The sequence below is a fragment of the Diabrotica virgifera genome, chromosome 1 (assembly GCF_917563875.1).
Source record: "Diabrotica virgifera virgifera chromosome 1, PGI_DIABVI_V3a".
Classification (NCBI taxonomy): Eukaryota; Metazoa; Arthropoda; class Insecta; order Coleoptera; family Chrysomelidae; genus Diabrotica; species Diabrotica virgifera.
Genome location: NC_065443.1, coordinates 303,947,916 through 303,968,871, shown reverse-complemented (window position 1 = coordinate 303,968,871; position 20,956 = coordinate 303,947,916). Strand labels below are relative to the sequence as shown.

At 32.1% G+C, this 20,956-nt stretch overlaps 1 protein-coding gene across 1 annotated transcript in view; it reads right to left on the bottom strand.

Moving 5' to 3' along the window:
- Positions 1–20,956, bottom strand: part of LOC126878553 (uncharacterized) — a 48,240-nt gene that overhangs the window by 17,037 nt on the left and 10,247 nt on the right. The window contains exons 3-5 of the mRNA XM_050641337.1: positions 20,206–20,457; positions 14,129–14,288; positions 2,507–2,937 (exon numbers count right to left, since the gene is read on the bottom strand). Of these exons, the coding sequence (XP_050497294.1) occupies positions 2,507–2,937; positions 14,129–14,288; positions 20,206–20,457 (843 nt within the window). The remainder of the gene's footprint in view (positions 1–2,506; positions 2,938–14,128; positions 14,289–20,205; positions 20,458–20,956) is intronic.

The window sequence follows — 20,956 nt, the reverse complement described above, 5'->3', positions numbered from 1 at the left end:
AGTGGCGCATACAATATTCCAGCTACAAAAGGTCTGATATGAATATTACGTGGCGCGAAAATGTATTTTCATTTTGATGCAAAATAAAATTTTAGTTTTATTTTAAAAGATTTTTCCATAATATTTGCTAAATTTAAAGTAAAACACGCCACAAAATAGTAACTTTGATACAGTTTGAATTTTGAAACTCTTTTATGGCGCGTTTACTTCAAGTTTAACAAATATTTTGGAAAAATCGTTTAAAATAAAACTAAAATTTTATTTTGCATCAAAATGAAAATACATTTTCGCGCCCCGTAATATTCATATCAGATCTTTTGTAGCTGGAATATTGATGCGTCACTCATTTTTACGGCGTTTAGCGGTTTTTTATTCTTGTATCAGGAGTTTTTTAAAGTTTTTTATAATTTAAATGTATGAAGTTGAATGGAATTTTTCTCGATTACACGTTAAGCTTTATAAATGGTTGCCTTTGTCGCATTATCTCCCAAATGATCTAGTGCCCATCGAATGTACACTAGATTTTTTTTCTATTCCAAATAGACTGAAAAAAATATTGGGATGGTTAGTTAATGAGCTCGGATTGCCCGTTGCCAGATCAAATTTAGCCTTGTAACCACTACAACTACATAAACCATTTCGGGAATAATCGTTAGTTTTTATTATTATACTTTTGTAACTTAATAACTTCTAAACGGCGTAACCGATTTTGATCAATAAACATGAGTTTGAAACGTATTGAGAAGCAGTATCTGATGCATTTAAGGTCAAGTATGATAACTGAAGCTATTACAGGAATTAATGAGCTTGAAAACCCGTTTTTTCCATAGGAAATAGATTTGATTATACTTATGAAACCTATAACTTAAAAATTCGAATTTTCCCGGATATGAGGTATACACCGTCAGAATAGTCTATAGTCTTCTACAAATGCTCAGTTATCGGCGCAATTCGTAGGTTGAAATTTTGAGTAATTGTCGAAAAACCAAAATTTTCAAAGTTTAGTTTTTCAGTTTTTCGGCGATACTGAGCCGTGTGTATGTCTGATCCTGACGGCTTAAACACCATTTGAAAGATTAACTTAACACTATTGATTTGGTGTATTTGAGGTTCTCCTGTCTCTTCTTGAACCGAAGTTATATACCCCCAAAAATATGCCGTTTTTTACCTACCAAGTCCTATAGCTGGCTTATGGGTGGTCAAAAGTCACAAACTACACCGGTTCTGAATCGGCCCTGATCCCCTCTTCAAACACAGAAAAAATCAGATCGGTTTAATTTTTCCAGTCGCATAGATACATATCCACAAACATTTTCCCGTTGTTAAATAGAAATTGAGTCTTATGTCTGAGCTCGGTAACTTTTGAATGGTATAACCGATTTTCAAAATTAGACATGAGTTGGAAAGGTAATGATCAGTACTATTAGAAGCCGCAAAGGTGGGACTTAAATTTTCGAAGTTTTTGGGAGTTTTGGGGACGAGAACGAAAAACAGGCACTAAATAGGAAGGGCCGTAAAATCCACACCCTTGGACCCAAATGGATGGTTGATATATGAATGGGCGAGTATTTTCCTGAACTTTAAGATGGGAGTTGGCACAATTTTCAATTCCGTCAGATTTAGAAAATCAAAAATTTCGTGTATAATATAGTGTCGCGTGTAAGGGGGTGTGGGTGTGCGCCACTGGCGAGAACTGCCGTTTTCTGGTAATATTTAACATATATTTAATGATCAAATTAAAAGTTGTACTACTACTACTATTGGCTTACAGCGTTCTCTGATGCCTTTTAACTACTAACCGCCATTCTTCTGGCCAGTTCTGTTTAACCATAGACCTGGAGGGATTTCTCTTTCCTCTAGTTCTGTTTCAATTCCCTCCCTCCAGCTTCTTCTCGGCCTTCCTCTTTTTCTTCTCCCTTGTGGTGTCATGCCAAAATTTGCTTAGGGATACTGTCATCTGGCATTCTCTGTACATGGCCGTACCATACTAGTTGTTTTGTTTTTATGTCATCAATTATTGTATGTATGACTCCCATCATTTCTCGTATTCTCTCATTTGGTATCCGATCTCTCCTTGATTTGCCTGCTGCTCTTCTCCAGAAGTCCATTTCTGTTATTAGTAACATTTTCTGCGCTCTTTGTTTCAGTGGCCAAACTTCACGGTCATTGTCCATTAAAAGTTGTATACCTAATTAAAATGTGCATGTATTATGATTAATTGAGTAGAATCTCTGATCAGGAGAGACCCACAGTTCTGGTTGTACAGGAATGAGATGAAGTTCTCGATGTAAGTACCACCTAAGTACCACCTAACCAATATTCATTGTTTTATTGATATTAACCTGGTTTCAATGACGTGAAGCGTGTGGACCTCTGGTTTGACATTTACTGACTAGCCTCCCTCTTATCTGTTAGGTATTTTTATAAATGAATTACGAGGTCAAACTTCACGCTTCAAGCCTTATAATGAAACAAAGAATTGTTACAATTTAACCTATATAGTTACCTATAGTTAAAGTAGGGCCCAGTTTGGCCCTCAGTTTCTTCCATTTTTCACCCTTCAAGCTAAAAATATTCAACGATAGGGGATCGGCTGGGTCAGAGTATATACCCCTATTGACAAAATGTGCAAAATCTTTTTGTAAAATGTGTTTGATCAGATCCAAGTCTACAGGAACAAACCGTGGCTTAAATATTTCATAATATCCTCCATATTTTAAACCTTTTGATTTAAAATCAGCATACATGTTGTCAACAAAGTTGGCGATGCTTCGCTTGTTGAAAAGAAGATCGCTCACATTTCCAAAAAGGAAAGATGGTTCCCTTTGGTACACGCCTTTTCGTGTCCAGAAAGAGAAGTGCCATTTTAGGTAAAGATAAATAACTGCAACTGAAACTAATATGTAGTACATCATCATGCAGTTGAAACAAAATTCTCTGAAAGGAAAAAATGTATTGATTATGTTAAAAGATTTAATATTTATTTCTATAATAGGCAATATTCAAATTTCTGCGAAATTTATTCATAATCTGAATTTTGGAATGAATTTTATGGTAGGAGAGCCCAAGCAGGGATTTTGAGCCTTACTCGAGCGCCTCAGAAAATCACATGGGGAGAAATCTTGTACCCTGTAAATGTACCCCTACCATATATTGGCTCTTAATACAGGGGAGTTCGTTCAGGGGGTCCGAAAAAAAATCCATCTTTAGAAAAATTCAAAAAATGTCTGATTAAGAAAAAGTAAAAGTACCTACATGAAGTATATATTTAAAAAATCTGACGATTTGAGCGGGGTGTAAGGTAGGGATAGCGGTTGTTGATAAAAAAACGGTTTTCGGTTATACCGGTTTTTCTTAATTTCGGTATAACCTAAGAGTTATAACCGGTCAAAAAAACCGGTTATTCCAAAAACCGGTTTTCGATTTTTTGAATTAATATCCAATACCCAATAGATTACAACGTTACATTAAATTGCATTTTAGTTTGCGATACTCCATTCGAATCGATATTAATATTATCCATATCGATACTATCGATATCGATATAAATATAATCAATCGATATATAGGTACACAGCGTCGGCGTATATTGGGTATTACGCAGTGGGATAGGGAAAGTGGAACTGGAGGTTCGAACTAGCCAATTGGGATTGAAAATAGAAATCAGTCATCAGAAGTTCGCAGGACATAACCTAAGTCAGAAGGATGAAAGATGGACTAAGATGATTATACATTGGAGACCGTGGAACCACAAATGGGAAAGGCCACAAATGTGATGATCAGATTCACTAAAGAAACACGGCGGGTCAAAATTGATCAAAAATGTCCAAGGTAGAGAGGTTCGGAGGAAGGAAGAGGATGCCTATATCCAAGGATGGATGTTTAGGGCTGATTAGAGAGATAGAGACTAGCTAAGGTGCTCGGTTTCGGCACTCGGATGTCAGCAGCTATTTTTAAAAGCGGATGCCGGTTCCCAATATAAGCGGAGAAATTAGTTTGAAAAACAAATATTTTTGGAGGTAACATAATATAATAAACTAACGCAATGAATATTTTGGACAAAATTAAACCAAATGATTGAAAATACAAAATGTAGTAAAGATATATAGCTATTTATAAAAATATAAAATTGATATGAAGTAAATTAGATGACTATAACAAAAATGAAAAATTAAAAATAGTCAAACTTATTAAAACACATAATCTTCTTCTTAAAGTGCCTATCCGTTCAGGATGTTGGCGATCATCATGGCTATCTTGACTTTGTTTACCGCAGCGCAGAACAGTTCAGTGATAGTCGTGTTATACCACTTTCGTAAATTTTGAAGCCAGGAAATGCGTCTTCTTCCCAGTCCTCTTTTACCATTTACCTTCCCTTGGAGAATCAGTTGGAGAAGGCCGTAACGTTCTTGATTTCTCAGAAAACTTTCTGTGAAAACACATAGTGAGTCATTGTAATTCTAAACTGGACGTATTGTCCTAAATTTTTTTCAAATTTGTTAAGTTTCTGTAAAAAAAAATGAAATCCTTTTTACACAAGATACGCAAAACTATTTTATCTTTTTTCATGGTTATTTAAAGTAATTTCACAGGAATGATTTTTTTTTCTCCTGAATTTATAATTTGATGATAAACAATGAGTTTATTCCCGTTTGTGTACACCACTCTATAGTGTATAGCATTATAACTAACTTGACTGCTCACTGCTGACAATGCACAATTGATTGATACTTTATTTTATTTTTAATAGGATTCTACAATTCAACAGACCTGCTTATTCTCAAGATCATCAAAATGGCCAATTCAGTTTATCACATTAAACACATTTCAGTGAGTGTAAAGTCATTCATTAATATAAACATTAATAGTCCAGAAAGCCACTGCGCATCCGCGAGGAAAAATATTCAATTCGGATTTTTTGCACAATCTTACTCAAAAAGGACTCCTTTTAACAAATTTGCATGTTGCCAGAACCAAAAGGTGGTCAAAAAATTTTTAAACGTTTTTTTTTTGTTTTTTTCCTAAAATAATTTTTTTTGCATTGAAAAAAGTTTTTTTAGATTTTTTGGATCATTCCAAACAGAAAAGGTCTTTAGTGACTTTTCTCTAAAAATGATAGTTTTTGACATATAAGCGATTAAAAATTGAAAAATTGCGAAATCGGCCATTTTTAACCCTCAAAAACTATGTGAAAAACTGAAAATTTTAATGTTGCCAAAGTAGGTTGATATTCTTTAAACATCGATCAATGAAATCCCGAAGAGTATTTTGCAATACAATATTCAAAACTCCTTTGTTTTTTAATTGCTTATCAAGCGTGCGCGACACTATTTTCCACCGACAGTATGGTGCAAATGAAAGGAATAAATTCGTTATTCCGTAAACCGGCGACTTTAAGGAAAAATCCCGAAACCGGTCGATTTTTATTTTTAAGTTATGATATTGTGGCATATATGGTGTACTAGTGACGTCATCCGTATGGGTGTGATGACGTAATCGATGATTTTTTTAAATGAGAATAGGGGTCATGTGGTAGCTCATTTGAAATGTTCTTCAATTCTCTATTCAGTAATGTAAACATTTACATAATTATTTATACAGGGTGTCCTTCTACTTCTTTTTTTCAAATAATTTAATTTAATAAAAAAATTTTGGACACCCTGTATAAATAATTATGTAAATGTTTATATTACTGAATATAGAATTGAAGAATCTTTCAAATGAGCCAGCACACGACCCCTATTCTCATTTAAAAAAATCATCAATTACGTCACCACGTCCAGATGGATGACGTCACTAGTATACCATATATGCCACAATATCATAACTTAAAAATAAAAATCGACCTGTTTCGGGATTTTTCCTTAAAGTCGCCGTTTTACGAAATAACGAATTTATTCCTTTCATTTGCACCATACTGTCGGTGTAAAATAGTGTCGCACACGCTTGATTAGCAATTAAAAAACAAAGGAGTTTTGAATATTGTATTGCAAAAAACTCGTCGGGATTTCATCAATAGATGTTTAAAGAATATCTACGTGCCTTGGGAACATTCAAATTTTCAGTTTTTCACATAGTTTTTGAGGGTTAAAAATGGCCGATTTCGCAATTTTTCAATTTTTAATCGCTTATATGTCAAAAGCTATCATTTTTAGAGAAAAGTCACTAAAGACCTTTTCTGTTTGGAATGATCCAAAAAACCTAAAAAAACTTTTTTCCATGCAAAAAAAATTATTTTTAGGAAAAAAACCAAAAAAAAAACCTTTAAAAAAATTTTTGACCACCTTTTGGTCCTGGCAACATGCAAATTTGTTAAAATGAGTCCTTTTTGAGTAAGATTGTGCAAAAAATCCGAATTAGAATATTTTTCCTAGCGGATGCGCAGTGGCTTTCTGGACTATAAAGAAATGAAGAATGTTGATGAATTAAAAAAAAAATCTTTTTTCTTGGAATTCATTATTTTTCTCAGAGGTATAATAACTTCTCCGGTTTTTCACCGGTTATTACTTTAAAAAGGAAAAACCGGTTATAACCGGCACAAAAAACAACCGGTAAAACCGGTTATTAAAAAGTAAAAAAACCGATCGATTTTTCCGATCCCTAGCGTAAGGCAAAGGGCGAGTCACAAAGTTTCACATAAAATATCGAATATTCATAGGTAATCAGATCGAAAAACTGAAAAATACATGTTCAATATTTTCCAAAAATTTATCGAATGATACCAAACACTACCCCCCACGGAGGTGGGCTGGGGGTAACTTTTAAATATTTATAGGAACCCCCACAATATTTCGCGAAATGAACATCAGATCAAAAAACTAAAAAAATACGAGTTAAGGATTTTGCAAAAATCTATCTAATGACTCCAAACACAACTCCCCACAGAGGTGGGTTGGAGGTGATTTAAAAAAGGGCCTATTTTGGATCCTAAAGGTCGTAGGACCTTTATTATATTTTTTAAGTTGTGTTTTTTAACCAGCTTTTCGAATGCTTCATTGCCATTTATCTGTATAATTTCTACCCAGATTATATAGTGCATTCGTAAAGTGTGAAAACGGTCTATTATCTCATGACTTAATTATTTTCAGTGTTAAAGCTCAGAAGGTCGATTTGTATTTTTAAATTATGATTTTTTACGTATAAGTACATCGATTTGAGACGTCATCGATCATTTTTTTAAATAGGAATAGGGGTCGTGTGGTAGCTAATTTGAAAGGTTATTCAACGCTCTATTCAGTAATATAAACATTAACATCATTATTTATACAGGGTGGCCAAAAAATAATTTTTGAATTAAAATAATTGACGCAAAAAGAAGAATGTATGTAATTTATTTAACTCGAAATACATTTTACTGATGCCACATATAATAAAAAAATGTTTATTTCATAAATAAACATTGCTTTTCGCTTCAATTAAATGTCAAACAGCCACACACCTGCCTCTTGAGAGTTTGAACATTTAATTTAAGCGAAAAGCAATGTTTATTTGTCAAATAATCATTTTTTTTTCTCTAACAATAAAACACTGAAAACGTTTGTTTTCTATACTGTCACAAAATTTATTATAACTATGTGACTACAGCTGTTTCGGCAGAGTGCCTTTCTCAAGTGATTTAGTTTATTTACTATGTGTTTGCATTTTTAAAGTCTTTAACTGAAGAGGTTGAGGAGTGGGGAGCTGTTTGTCTCGAGTTCGTCATTCAGAATTATATCTGTATTTTTTAATTTATTAATTTCCATAGATTCTAATAAAGGTAGCTTAAGCTATTCATTAAAAGAATGATTATGATCTAGAAGGTGAAGTGCGTATGTAGAAGTGTCTGTTTTTCTGTTGTTGAAAGCCCTTTTGTGTTCTGCTATCGGTTTGTCAAAGTTTCTGCCAGTTTGACCGATGTAAGTTTTCGGACAGTCACCACAAGTTAGTTTGTAGACACCACTCTGTAGTGGTTTTCTCTTTCGGCTCTTATTGTTCCTAATATATTTATTAAGTTGTTGTTAGTTCTGAAAGCTGGTGTTATTCCTTTCTTTTTTATGTATCTGGCTATTTTTGTTGTTATCTTGCCAGTATATGTAAGAGAGCAGAAGGTACTGGGTTCTTTCTGTGGTGGTGGATAGACTAATTTTAGGGCTTTCTTATGGAGTTTTTGGTTTAAAATTTTATTAATTGCTTGTTCGTTATGGCCATTGTTTACTGCTATTTGTTTAATGATGTTCAGTTCTATTTCGAAGTTATTGTTTGACATGGGAATTTCTGTCAGTCTTTGTGAAAGTATAGAAAACAAACGTTTTCAGTGTTTTATTGTTAGATAAAATGAATTTCCATCAAGTAACGGTCGAATCAATCAATTTTTCTTCTCTTTTCTGACAGCAGTAAAATGTATTTTGAGTTAAATAAATTACATGTATTGTTTTTTTTGCGGCAATAATTTTAATTCAAAAATTATTTTTTTGGCCACCCGGTATAAATAGTGATGTTAGTGTTTATATTACTGAATGGATAATTAAATCACCTTTCAAGAGTTTACACGACCCCTATTTCTATTTAAAAAAAATCATCGATGACGGCATCACGTCCAAATCGATGACGTCACTATTATGTACTATACGTCAAAAAATCATAATTTAAAATAAAAATCGACCTGCCAGAGCTTTAACTCTGAAAATAATTAAGTCATGTCATAAGATAATAGACCGTTTCCACACTATATGAATGCACTATATATTGATCTAGTTTCTACGCAGTTATTGTAATTGTTTATAAGCATAAAAAGTGCTATTTGTTAAAAAATAATTTTGTGTACATAGTGTGGTTTCTTTACTTTTTTTTCATAGGTTATTAGTATAAATCGTAAATTAGCTCGTTTTTGAAAAAATGTTATAAACAAATTAAATTTTGTAAAAATTATTTCACAGATCTGGCTCATTTTTTCACACAATTCAAACACGATAGTATCCTCAAGATGTCGAGTAAAAATCTAACTTAATTGGCCTATAATGGAAGGATAATAATAACTTCCATAACAACTGGAAGGATAAGCGTACGGAGGACACAATGATATTGTAAATAAATCCAATACGGATATTTTTATACATTAATAGAATACATATTTATGTCACATTACCTTAAAAAATATTATTCAGTCGTGAAAACCTTCGTTTCAAAATATAACTAAGTGTTCACTCATGTTATGACCAAAGACAAAAAATTCAAGTACAAAGTTACCGGCAATAAGTGCAACAATTAGAAATGCCTTATCGACAAAGGGTCCAATTAACTATGTTTATGTAGGATAATGAAAATGTAATAAAGCTAATTGATCGTATACGAAAAACGACGTTATGACGTGAAAAGTTATTTATCTCCTATATTTTTGGCTAAGCTCAATGTCGATAAAGAAATATAAGTACATATATACAAACTTTTTAATTCCTAGATATGTCGGTCTGTTATAAATAAAACACTTTATTGTTGGCTGAACGTTTCGGCTATTTGCTATTTTCAATAAGCACTTTAATAATTTTATAAAAATTACCTAATACACTTTATATTTACATCTGCACCTGTCGTTAATCAGATATTCTTGATGTCGGTCTTGTTATTGATACAATTTTGATCTTCCTTTATGAGAATCATATCCAATATACATATTTTGATATATTAAAATATGTACATCAAAGTCGAAAGCATGGTTATTTTCTATATTTAACATAATCTGTTATTCTGTTTATCCACGATTTTGGGCTACTCTTCTGACATTACCGTACCAGGTTAATCTTTTTTGTTCGATGTAATCTATTATATCTCAGTTCATTTATTCTATCGTTTCTTATTACTTTGCAGATGCTCCTTAGGAATTTCCTCACTGGTACTCTTATTTTTGTTTTTGTTTTTCTTATTTATCGTCCAATTTTCACACCCTTTAGTGTTGATTGATACTTCGTTTCATGATGTTGGGTATATTATATTTTTGATTTGTTTTTATACTGATGTTTTTCTCCAACAGTACCGGGTTCAATTTTCGTATATACAGTCTCTTGTTTGTCCTAATCTATTTTTTACATCTTCTTCAGTTGTTGCTTTGTTTGATATTATGAAATCTAAATACTTCTAGTTGTCTGTTCGTTTGATTTGCTTACCTTCATCTATTTTCAGTTGTTTTATTTCTGTATCCTTAGCTGTCAGCTATTCAGTTTTCTGTAGGTTTATTTCGACCCCCTCCCCCACTAAATAAATAAAGAAATACACACTTTATTTTCTTTTAAACATAATCTGTATAGAGTTGGCCAATTATATTAGGTAAATAATACATACAAATAGCAAACACACTAAAAATCTAACAATAAAAATAAATTTAGAATTGAAGAAATTCTTCAACTGAACAAACCCATTTTTAGCTTATGAACCTTGTATATTCCTGTTCTAGTTTTCTTATCACAAAACTGATGTCTATTTTTGGTCGTCAGCAAAACTATACAGGGTGTTTCATTAATAATTGTCCATATAGTAATTGGAGAAACCTTAGCACAAAATACGAAGATTTACCCTAAAACACTTAAATAAAATGTGGTTCCTTACTGAGTTACAGGGTGTTTTATCTAAAAATTTAAAAATTATTTTTGCTTAGCATTTTAAAACTATTCGACTTATCCTTTTCATACTTGGCGGGAAGTATAGGTACTGAACAAACTACTAAATTATGCTAAACAAAGGTTTCTGTCTATTACCAGAGGCGTACGACTGGTGAAAGTGAATGGTTGACCCTTTCCAAATTCTACGCCACTGGCGGAATTGCTATTTTAGTTCAATTTTTGGATTCTCCAATACTTTCTATGTAAATCACGTACTCTTCATTCGTAACGATAAAGTCATTAGTTTTCGAGATCTTTGAAGTTAAAAATGAAACGGCACGGTTATTTTGATTAATGTATTGTGTCGCTTCATTTTTAATTTCAAATATCTCGAAAACTAATCATTTATCATTACGAATGAAGATTATATTATTTACATAAAAAGTAATAAAAAATCAAAAAATTACACTAAAATAGCAATTTTGTCAATGGCGTAGAATTTGGGAAGGGTCAACCAGTCATTATCCCTGTCGTAAACCTCTGGTAGTAGCTAGAAACATTTATTTATCTTAATTTAGTAGGGTGTACAGTACCTACACTGTCTGCCAAGTATGATAAGGATACGTCAAATAGTTTTTTTCTACAACCACTATTCAAAGTGCACTTTTCTGCACGGTTTTATGTTAGCAAACTTGATATTTTCTCACAGTATAAGATATTTGACATTAGTGTGCAGAAAAGTGACGTTTCTGTGCCGCAAAGTGACGTTTCTGTGCCGCAAAGTTCTTTTCTGCACAGTTGACTACCTCATTCTGAGTAAAGTTATATTCTGTTTACATCCGTGGGTAAACTTTAGACAAATATATAACCTATAAGACAATTATTATATTTATTTATAGCATAGAAACTAAATTATGGATGTTACAACTGTTTTATTTTACAATTTTATTCTTATTAAACATTTTATAATTATCAAATAACCAATAAGGATTTAGCAACCTGTGCAAGAGACGTCGAATGAAGTAGGTTTTGTGTAAATCCGTGACTGCATAAATATACTGTCAATAATGTGTAATAATTGTTTAAATTTAAACAAATTAAGGCAGTGCATTAATTTTTTAACTGATTTCTGTGCAATTTATTTAGGTATAAGGAATTTAAATTGATTAGTAGGTATTAATTAAATACAGTTTAAAATTTATCACATAGGTACCTATTATAATTAATCGTCGTTTGGAAATTGTGACTTTTATTTTTAGGAAAAACTGTGCTTGTAGAAAAAGTATAGTGTGAAACACGTGCAGAAAGGTAATTTCTCACTCGTTTGAATTGCGGCACTCGCTTGCGCTCGTACCGCAACTTTTCAAACTCGTGAGAAATTAGTACCTTTCTGCACTTGTTGCACAATATACTATTAAGTACAGGGTACAAATAATTTTTAAATTTTAACCATATGAATCATATCATAAATTAATCAAAATAAATGTGCCATTTCATATTCAACTTCAAATATCTCGAAAACTAATGACTTTATCGATACCAATGAGAAGTATATTATTTACGTAGAAAGTATGGTAAAATCTAAAAATGGCACTAAAGTAATAATTTCTCCAGTGGCGTAGAATTTGAGAAGGGTCAACCATTCACTATCCCCTGTCGTACGCCTCTGGTAGTAGCTAAAAACGTTTGTTTATCATAATTTAGTAGGGTGTATAGTAGTCGCACTTTCTGCCAAGTATGAAAAGGATACGTCAATTAGTTTTAAAATGCTGAGCAAAAATAGTTTTTAACTTTTTAGATAAAACACCCTGTAACTCAGTAAGAAACCACATTTTATTTAAGTGTTTTAGGTTAAATCTTCGTATTTTGTGCTAAGGTTTCTTCAGTTCCTATATGGATAATTATTAATGAAACGCCCTGTATAATATGTATGTAGGTATTCGTTTATTACTGGTATATCCATTCTTTCGCATTTTATTTTTCATGGTTTCAGAAGTTTTTCCAGGAATATTTTGAACAGGGTAGCGGGTGTGGAGCAGCCCTGTAGCAGTCCTTTTGTCGTCTTAAATGGACTGCATATTTTATGTTATTATTATTCGTGAAACTTCGATGTCTTCCGTTGCTTCTCATAGCTTGGTTCTAGTTATCGAGTCATAGGCCTTCTTAAGATCTGCAAAACCCAAATGGACGGATCTATTTATGAGCATTATTTTATCTATTAGTTGTTCGACCGTGCAGAATGACGCAGGTTAAAAAGAAGTACTTTATCAAAATATTGTTCTGAAGCTATTTTCTTGTGGCATTTTTGCAATTAACTAGTTTTGATGGGAAATAAGCCACAATTTTACTAAAAAAATTATTTTATTAACGTTCCGACGTCCAAATCGGATGCCGTTGTCAAAATACAAAAAATATTAATGAATTAAACAAAAATGTTGCTTAGTAAAAAATTCTAATAATTTATTTAATCTCACTCATTTATAACGGCAATTCAGACATATATTATACATTTTAAAGTAGAAGATTTTCAAATGATATTGCCACTATTTACGAGTTGCGATCCTGGTACGACTTTACTGAAAAATAGTTCATTCGATTACATGAAATCAACCCCAACTCAAGAATATCCGTCACAAAAAAAATCATAACATGTAATCTGTTTTTAAAAAGACAACGACAGAAGCGGCTCTAATTATGCTAAATGAAACCAATTGGGTCACAAATTCCCAGGTAGAATGCAGTAGGATGTGGTTACTCATACTAAAAGAGGAAGTCATTAGAAAGAAAATACCACGATTAGTAAGTCAATAACATATCGAGTTAGTACATATTGTATATTTTAGTATTATTTATATATCTATGTATTATTAATATTATTTTTAATTTAAAATTTTGTACATATTAAGGTCAGAATTTGGTATTAGTTTTGAGAGTAAACTAAAGTAAGACCTAATAAATACTTACGATGTCGGGATAGTATCACGAGGTTTTTTCCTGGTTTTCCCTCGTGATTTACTATGGAAACTCTAACGCGAGAATTTTACTGTTACCGTTGCATGTGGTTGTCTTTTTAAAGACAGATCACATGTTATAATTTTTTGTGACGGATATTCGTAAAGTCGTCCCAGGAACGCAACTCATAAATATTGGCAATCTCATTAAAGTCTTCTACTTTAAAATGTATAATATATGTCTGAATTGCCGATATGAATGAGTCAGATTAAATAAATTATTAGAAGAATTTTTTACTAAGCAACATTTTTGTTCAATTCATTAATATTTTTTGTATTTTGACAACGGCATCTGATTTGGACGTCGAAACGTTAATAAAATAATTTTTCAGTAAAATTGTGGCTTATTTCCCATCAAAACTAGTTAATTTATTAAAATTCTTACAAATGTTTATTTTTTTATAACAATACTGGAGATTTTTTACATATACATATATGAAAAAAATATCTCTACAATCATTTATGTACACAGTACAAATACAAATAAGTAACTTGCAGTTTATATTCAAAACCTATGCAAGAAAAATCGGTTATATCGGTTATTGCAGTGATTGTATATTTAACCATACACCTCCAGCTACACTTGTGACGATACCATTCGGAGCATACTTTATGGGTAGTTGTGTTTTACTATTAAGCGTTATGGAGAAATCTTTTATTATGGTCACTAGTCCCACTTTGGTCTGTAGCACTCCAAATCTTGGAGCTGAAAAAAATCAGAATTTATTAAAATTTCTTAAGAACACATTTTTTATTAAGACAAGGTAGTTGAACTCCATTAGCTACAGTAAAACCTTCTAATAGAAAACGTTCTGGGGGAATCAAAACCTGGTCGCTAAAGAGGAGTGGTCATTTAAGAGAGAACATAGAAATATTAAAGCAGCTGATCCGCATTTTACGCTATTTATTTACATAATAAATATAATTATAATTAATTGTAATTAAAATTAATAGAGAGGACAGCTTAATACATTTGAGCATTATTGAGAAGTAGTAATATCGACTCCGACTTCGTGGAAGTGTCACCAAAGGATATACTAAACTTTAGTAGGTAGTAAAGGATAACTTTAACCTAGGGATGATCATGAACCATAATAGACCTCTTAGGCCGAATGCGGTGGTATACTGAATTCGCTCTATCGAGATTCACTTTTACACTGACGTTAGTAATTTCTTTTTTGGGAATTTTAGTTGTCAGAAGTGACTGTAAATGACTACACAACCAACGCACTTGCTCATAGCCAATATTATTAATAGTAAACAGACATAAAAATAACATAAACCTACGCCAATCAATAATTATTATTTATTTACACCATTATAATGTATTGATAACAAATGAGAAAATTATTTATTGTACAAAATAAAAATATTTTGTAGAAATAAACTACACAAAATTTTATGAGATTCGTAGACACTCCCACTATTTCTAATAATTCTTCTTTTTTAATGAAAGATTAAGTTGATTTCAGCAGTTAATAGTGTGAGGTAGGAATTTTTGTGTTGTATGTTTCCTATTCCGAATGTGTCAAAGTGAATCTCGGTAGAGCGAATTCAGTATACCTATATTTCTGTAATCTTACTGTCGTCTTAGCCAAAAATGGTGAAGATCTTGAGAGACTGCTGACGAGAATAGCGGGGTATGGACAAGAATACGGTCTAACAATGAACGCCACGAAGACAAAATTTATGAGAATATTGAAAACTCAAAGAAATAACGAGAATATTTTCATAAACGGAACTAATCTTGAACGAACAAACCAATATAGATATCGTGGAACAATGATTACTAAATACCAGGATATCAAAATCAGAACAGAAAAGGTTAGAGCAAAGTATAATAAAATCAGAAGAGTACTCTGCTCAAGACATTTGGCGATGGACCTAAAGTTAATTTAACTAAGTGCTACGTTTTCTCGACTTTGTTTTATAAAATGAAAGCTTGGACCTTGAGTGCGGCCTCAATGAAAAAACTGGAGGCATTCTAGCTATGGGTGTATAGTTCTGAAAATATTTTTTGGAGAAAACACGTCAAAAAGATGATCTGCGAAAGGCGAATAAAGAAACGGAAACCTTAAATACAGTCAAAATAAGAAAATTGGAATATCTCGGATATATTACACGTGGATAGAGATACAACGTTTTCCAATTGATTATTCGGGGAGAGTTTTAAGGAAGAAAGGGAGGGTAGAATATCGTGGCTGCGCAATCTGAACTTTTCAGAGCAGCCGTCTCTAAATTACGAATAGCTATGATGATTGCCGACCTATAGTTTTAAAGGCAATATTAGTAAAATGTTTGGTTATTTCAGTACATAGAGAAATGTAGCCAACTGAAGTGATGATATTGAAAAAAAGAGATAAACAATTTTGGATTTGTGATATAAAAAAAATGGTAATTAAAGTAAACCCACCTTATCGGGGAATATACAGTAATGCAGTAACCAGTAATTCTGGTGTCATATGAAAGTTACTGAGAAACGTAATGAGGGGACAGCGACATGAAATGGTCTAAGGTTGATAATACAGGGAAAGATCAGAGGAGGAAGGAGTATACGAAGAAGGAGTTCCATAGAGCTCTTCCGTGCAGCTGTATACAGAGTAAAGTTATTAATGATCATATCCAACCTTCGATTGGGAAACAGCACTTAAAGAAGAAGAAAAAGAAGAAGAAGAATCCGTAGTCCAAATATATTATTTGAAAGATGGCAGAATTATGCACCTGCCGAAAAAACCTATTCACACATTTTTACTTTTTGGGACATATCAACACAATTTAGATGAATCCATTGATACAAACTTGGGTACAGTCCATCTAATATACTTACCGTTGCACGCCATTATCTACTTCAGAGATCTAAGTTGACATATACTCCCTCTAATTTACTTACCGTTGCACTTCATCCGCGTCATTGCCCGTGACGTCACATGATACCAACACGAAATATTTAGGCGGTAGGTGTGTTCTTTTTTTAGAATCATTTTGCCGAGTACACTGGCATTACAGCCATTACGTATATTTTATTATGTACGCGTAGAAATAATATTTAAAGATTTCTATTAATGTTTACTTAAAGAAATACACAATAATATTTTTCATTTAGTTTGTATAAATGGATTATAAAGCGTTATTATGAAGCAAATTTGTTCGGAACACACTATAACTGTAATCGAACGAATGTGATATTTTGGCATAATTTATTTGACAGTTGCGGTGATGACATTTCATATTTGTTTTTATTCTTTACTATAAGTATTTGTTTCTTTATATTTACTGTTTTTATTATGTACTTTAACGTAAGATTATAACTTAATTCTTATTTTCTATTTCTAAGTTTTTATTTATTTACATTGAATATTAATTTGTTTTCCTGAATAATCCACTTCCGCAAAAATTATGTGATGTATTTGATTTAAAATGAATTCAAGATATTTTTGTAATTGGGCAACAATGTCAGCTTAGATCTGGACTGTAGTTGCCAAAGCATATGAAAATCCTGAATACATTTTAAATCACATAGATCACATAATTATTGCAAACGTGGATTATACGCTGTGAGCTCGTACGTAGAGGGGATATTTATAAATTCGTGAGCGCCAGTAGTGACCAGTCTGTAAACGTTTACCGGAAATTTGACATAAATGTCAAAGTGATTAATTTTAAATTAAAATTAAAAACATTAATTATAAAAAATATTAGTTGATCAAAGCTGTGGTTTATATTTTTACCTTAAATATACTTACGTTTTAAATACTGAATTTGCGTTTTTTAATATTCTGTAATATGTAATTATAAATTAATCTTGGCGCCATCTACATGATAATTGTGAAAGTATCCGAAGTAAGAAATTAATATTTCATCTATAGAACGTCAAAATGATTAGCAAAATCTTAAAAAAATCTATTACAATTTAATTACTTTTTAGCGTTGTAAATATTAAGCGATAACAATTAAATAATAAATTTAAAAATTACCGGTGAAAGTTGAATTAGTAACCGCTAGGAGCGACACCAGCGAAGCTCAGAGCGTATACGCTGTGAGCTCGTATGTAGAGGGGATATTTAAAAATTCGCAAGCGCCACTAGTGACAAGTCTGTAAGCTTTTACTGGAAATTTGACATAAATGTCAAATTGATTAATTTAAAACATTGAAATTAAAAACATTCATAGGAAATAATATAAGTTGGTCAAAGCTGTGGTGTATATTTCTACCTTAAATATACTTACGTTTTAAATACTGAATTTAAGTTTTTTTTAATGTTCCGTAATATGTAATTATAAGTTAATCTATTAATGGTAGGGGAGCAAAGTATGCCAAATGTGCAGTCACTCGAGCGCTTTGAGGACCTATTGGGTTATGAAGAGTAGGTCCTAAAACCAAAAAAAGTTAAGTAAAGTTTTCCATTTTAGTGGTCGCTTGCCATTTTTTAATTTAATTTTTCATTTCCAACAATCGTTTTTTCCGATTATAACGCCATCTATCCATAATTCGAAAAAATGTTTCGAATAAAAGTTACTTATTTTTACGTAAGGAATTCAAATCTGCAATAAAAAATGGGGGCTCCCATTTAAGATTTTAAAGTAACCCCCTACCCCACTCCCATGGGGGGTTGTGTTTGATGCCATCCGATAGATTTTTCAAAAATATTGAATAAGTTTATTTTACAGTTTTCCGATCTGTCATTAATTTCGCGAATTATTCGCTTTTTTCTTGTGAAATTTTGGGGCTCACCCATTTCCTTACGCCCCGCTTAAATCGTCAAATTTTTTAAATATACACTCTTTTGCATGTACTTAACTTACCTTATCTTAATCTGACAATTTCGAGTTTTTTTAAGGATATATTTGTTTTTTCGGGCCCCCCTTAACGAACTCCTCTGTGTTAAGAACCAATATATGGTAGAGGTACATCTGCAGTGTACCAGGTTTCTCGCCATATGATAATCTGACGCGCTCGAGTAACTGCAAAAATCCCCGCTTGGGCTCCCCTACCATAATCTTAGCGCCTAAACAAATTAATATTGAATGTAAATAAATAAAAACTTTAGAAATAGAAAACAAGAATTAAGTTATAATCTTACGTTAAAGTAAATAATAAAAACAATAAATATAATAAAACAAATACTTCTTTTTAATGACATGGACTGTATGTCAATCAGCCAGTCACAACATGACTACTATATCAAGAAGGATAAATATTTAAAGACCATGTAAAGTCCATAACATATCAATAACGAAGAAAAGTTAGTTCAGCATTAGCTGTTGAGACGTAATTTAAGTACTGAAAATAAAAGATGGTACTAAGCTAAGGTAAGCTAATTATAGCTTCCTTTCAACATCATAGGTGTGTTCAAAAACGATCTACAAAAATTTAATGACAATAATGTAAGAATAATAATAAACAAGACGGTGAGGTCCTCAAAGTTCCATAGCAAGTTTTTTCTTTGTTTTTATCTTCAGCGGCTCTCTACTCAATTCGAAAGCTGCCTTGCTATGGACTATCCAAGTTGATCACCACATTTTCTCTATATACATACACATATACACATATATACTTTTAATACTCGACACCACAAAACTATTTTGGTACTTGACAGAAACATCACCAATGCATTATACATACTATCTTGTCCATTAGCTAAGATACGGAGCTATATTAAACGGAGCTGGTATCTTAAGTCTATGTAGCTGTTGAATAAATCGATCTGTTTCCTTCTTATATTTTTGGCATTCAAAAAAAAAGAATGTGTGTGTACTTGGTACGCACGTAAGAAGTTATACTTCTATTATATAATTTCAACGAAATAAATAATATATTTAACAGGTTAGTTGTATTTTATTTAAATATTAAACTAACTTTCTTACCTACCACTTTGAAAATTTTTTTATGAAAACAACCAAAAATTAAAAAAAAATATGAATCATCCGGGATTGGAACCCAGGACCTCTCGATCTCTGGTCCAATGCTCTACTAACTGAGCTATCGAGCCCTTGCAAGTGACCTCTCGGATATAAGTACAAAACACGGTGACAAATAGATCAAGAAGTGAAGTATAAAAATGTTATACCTAGATATTTTATTATCTTACTGTCGAGGAAGACAAATCCAAAGACACAAAAATTATAATAAATAATACATTTACTAAAAACACTAATATATCCTTTTAATGACTTATTTGCGCTGACAGCGCTGATACATACATATCTTGAAAGATTAGCAACGAACTACATACTGTCTGTGTGCCCACGCCCTAGGCAATTATAAAATTTCACTCTCGATCGTAAAGAAGTATAACTTCAAAAAATATGATCTAAATCACCTTTTTTTATCACAATTTGGACATCGATCATTTTCGAGAATACGAATTTTATGCAGATGTGTGGGATAACAGGCGTGACCAAAACGAAGACGTGTTATAGTTGTGATGTATTTTCTTGAATAATTATATGGCTGGAACCACGTTCTATTCGGTAATTACTTTTGCATACTACAGTACCTAGAAGGGTTATCATGTTGGTATCATGTGACGTCACGGGCTATGACGTGGATGACGTGCAACGGTAAGTATATTAGACGGAGTATATATTTACAAAAACAACTAGACGCATATTATGATACCTACCAATACACATTCTAGGCCCTTCTCCAAAAGGAATATAAGCAAAAGGATGACGTTTTGCTTTGTTTTCTTCATTGAAACGTTCCGGGTCAAATACCTCGGGATCTGGATAATGATCCGGATCCCTGTGAAGAGCCAGAATCGGAACTAAAACCCTGACTCCCTTTTCAATGAGTAGATCAGTGCCAGGGATTTTGTAGTCAGAATTGCAAATTCTTCCTATTCCTGATCCTGGAGGATGCAATCTTAATGCTTCTAAAAACAAAAAAAAAACTGTTGAATGGGTTGCATGTGAGAGTTCATTTTAAATGAAGTAAAAGACAGACGTACTCTCAATCATTTATTGTAACTTCCGACGACCGGTTTCGCTCTCTAAACTATGCAGAGCATCTTCAGGTCAACGGTTACAAATCACTAAATGATTCGGATACAAGGAGCTACTACCTCAGTATTCACTAACATGATGTTATTGCTTAAGTTATGCTAACGGGATATGGTGGAATAGACGGGAAATGTTACAAAGGTAAACAAGTTTATGGATTTGGGAGTTCTTGAGGGTGAAGAGATAGTTGTTGAGAGACAACCAACAAATATGTGCCTGTTATTGTGTTTGTGAAGTAAACTTTAGTGAATGTCATATTTTTTAAATTTATTAAAAATTTGATGGTTTTAATGGTTTTAAAGATTTTTATTTCTATTTATTAAAAGATTTTGTTTTTATTTATATATTATAAAAGACTTCTATTTATTAATG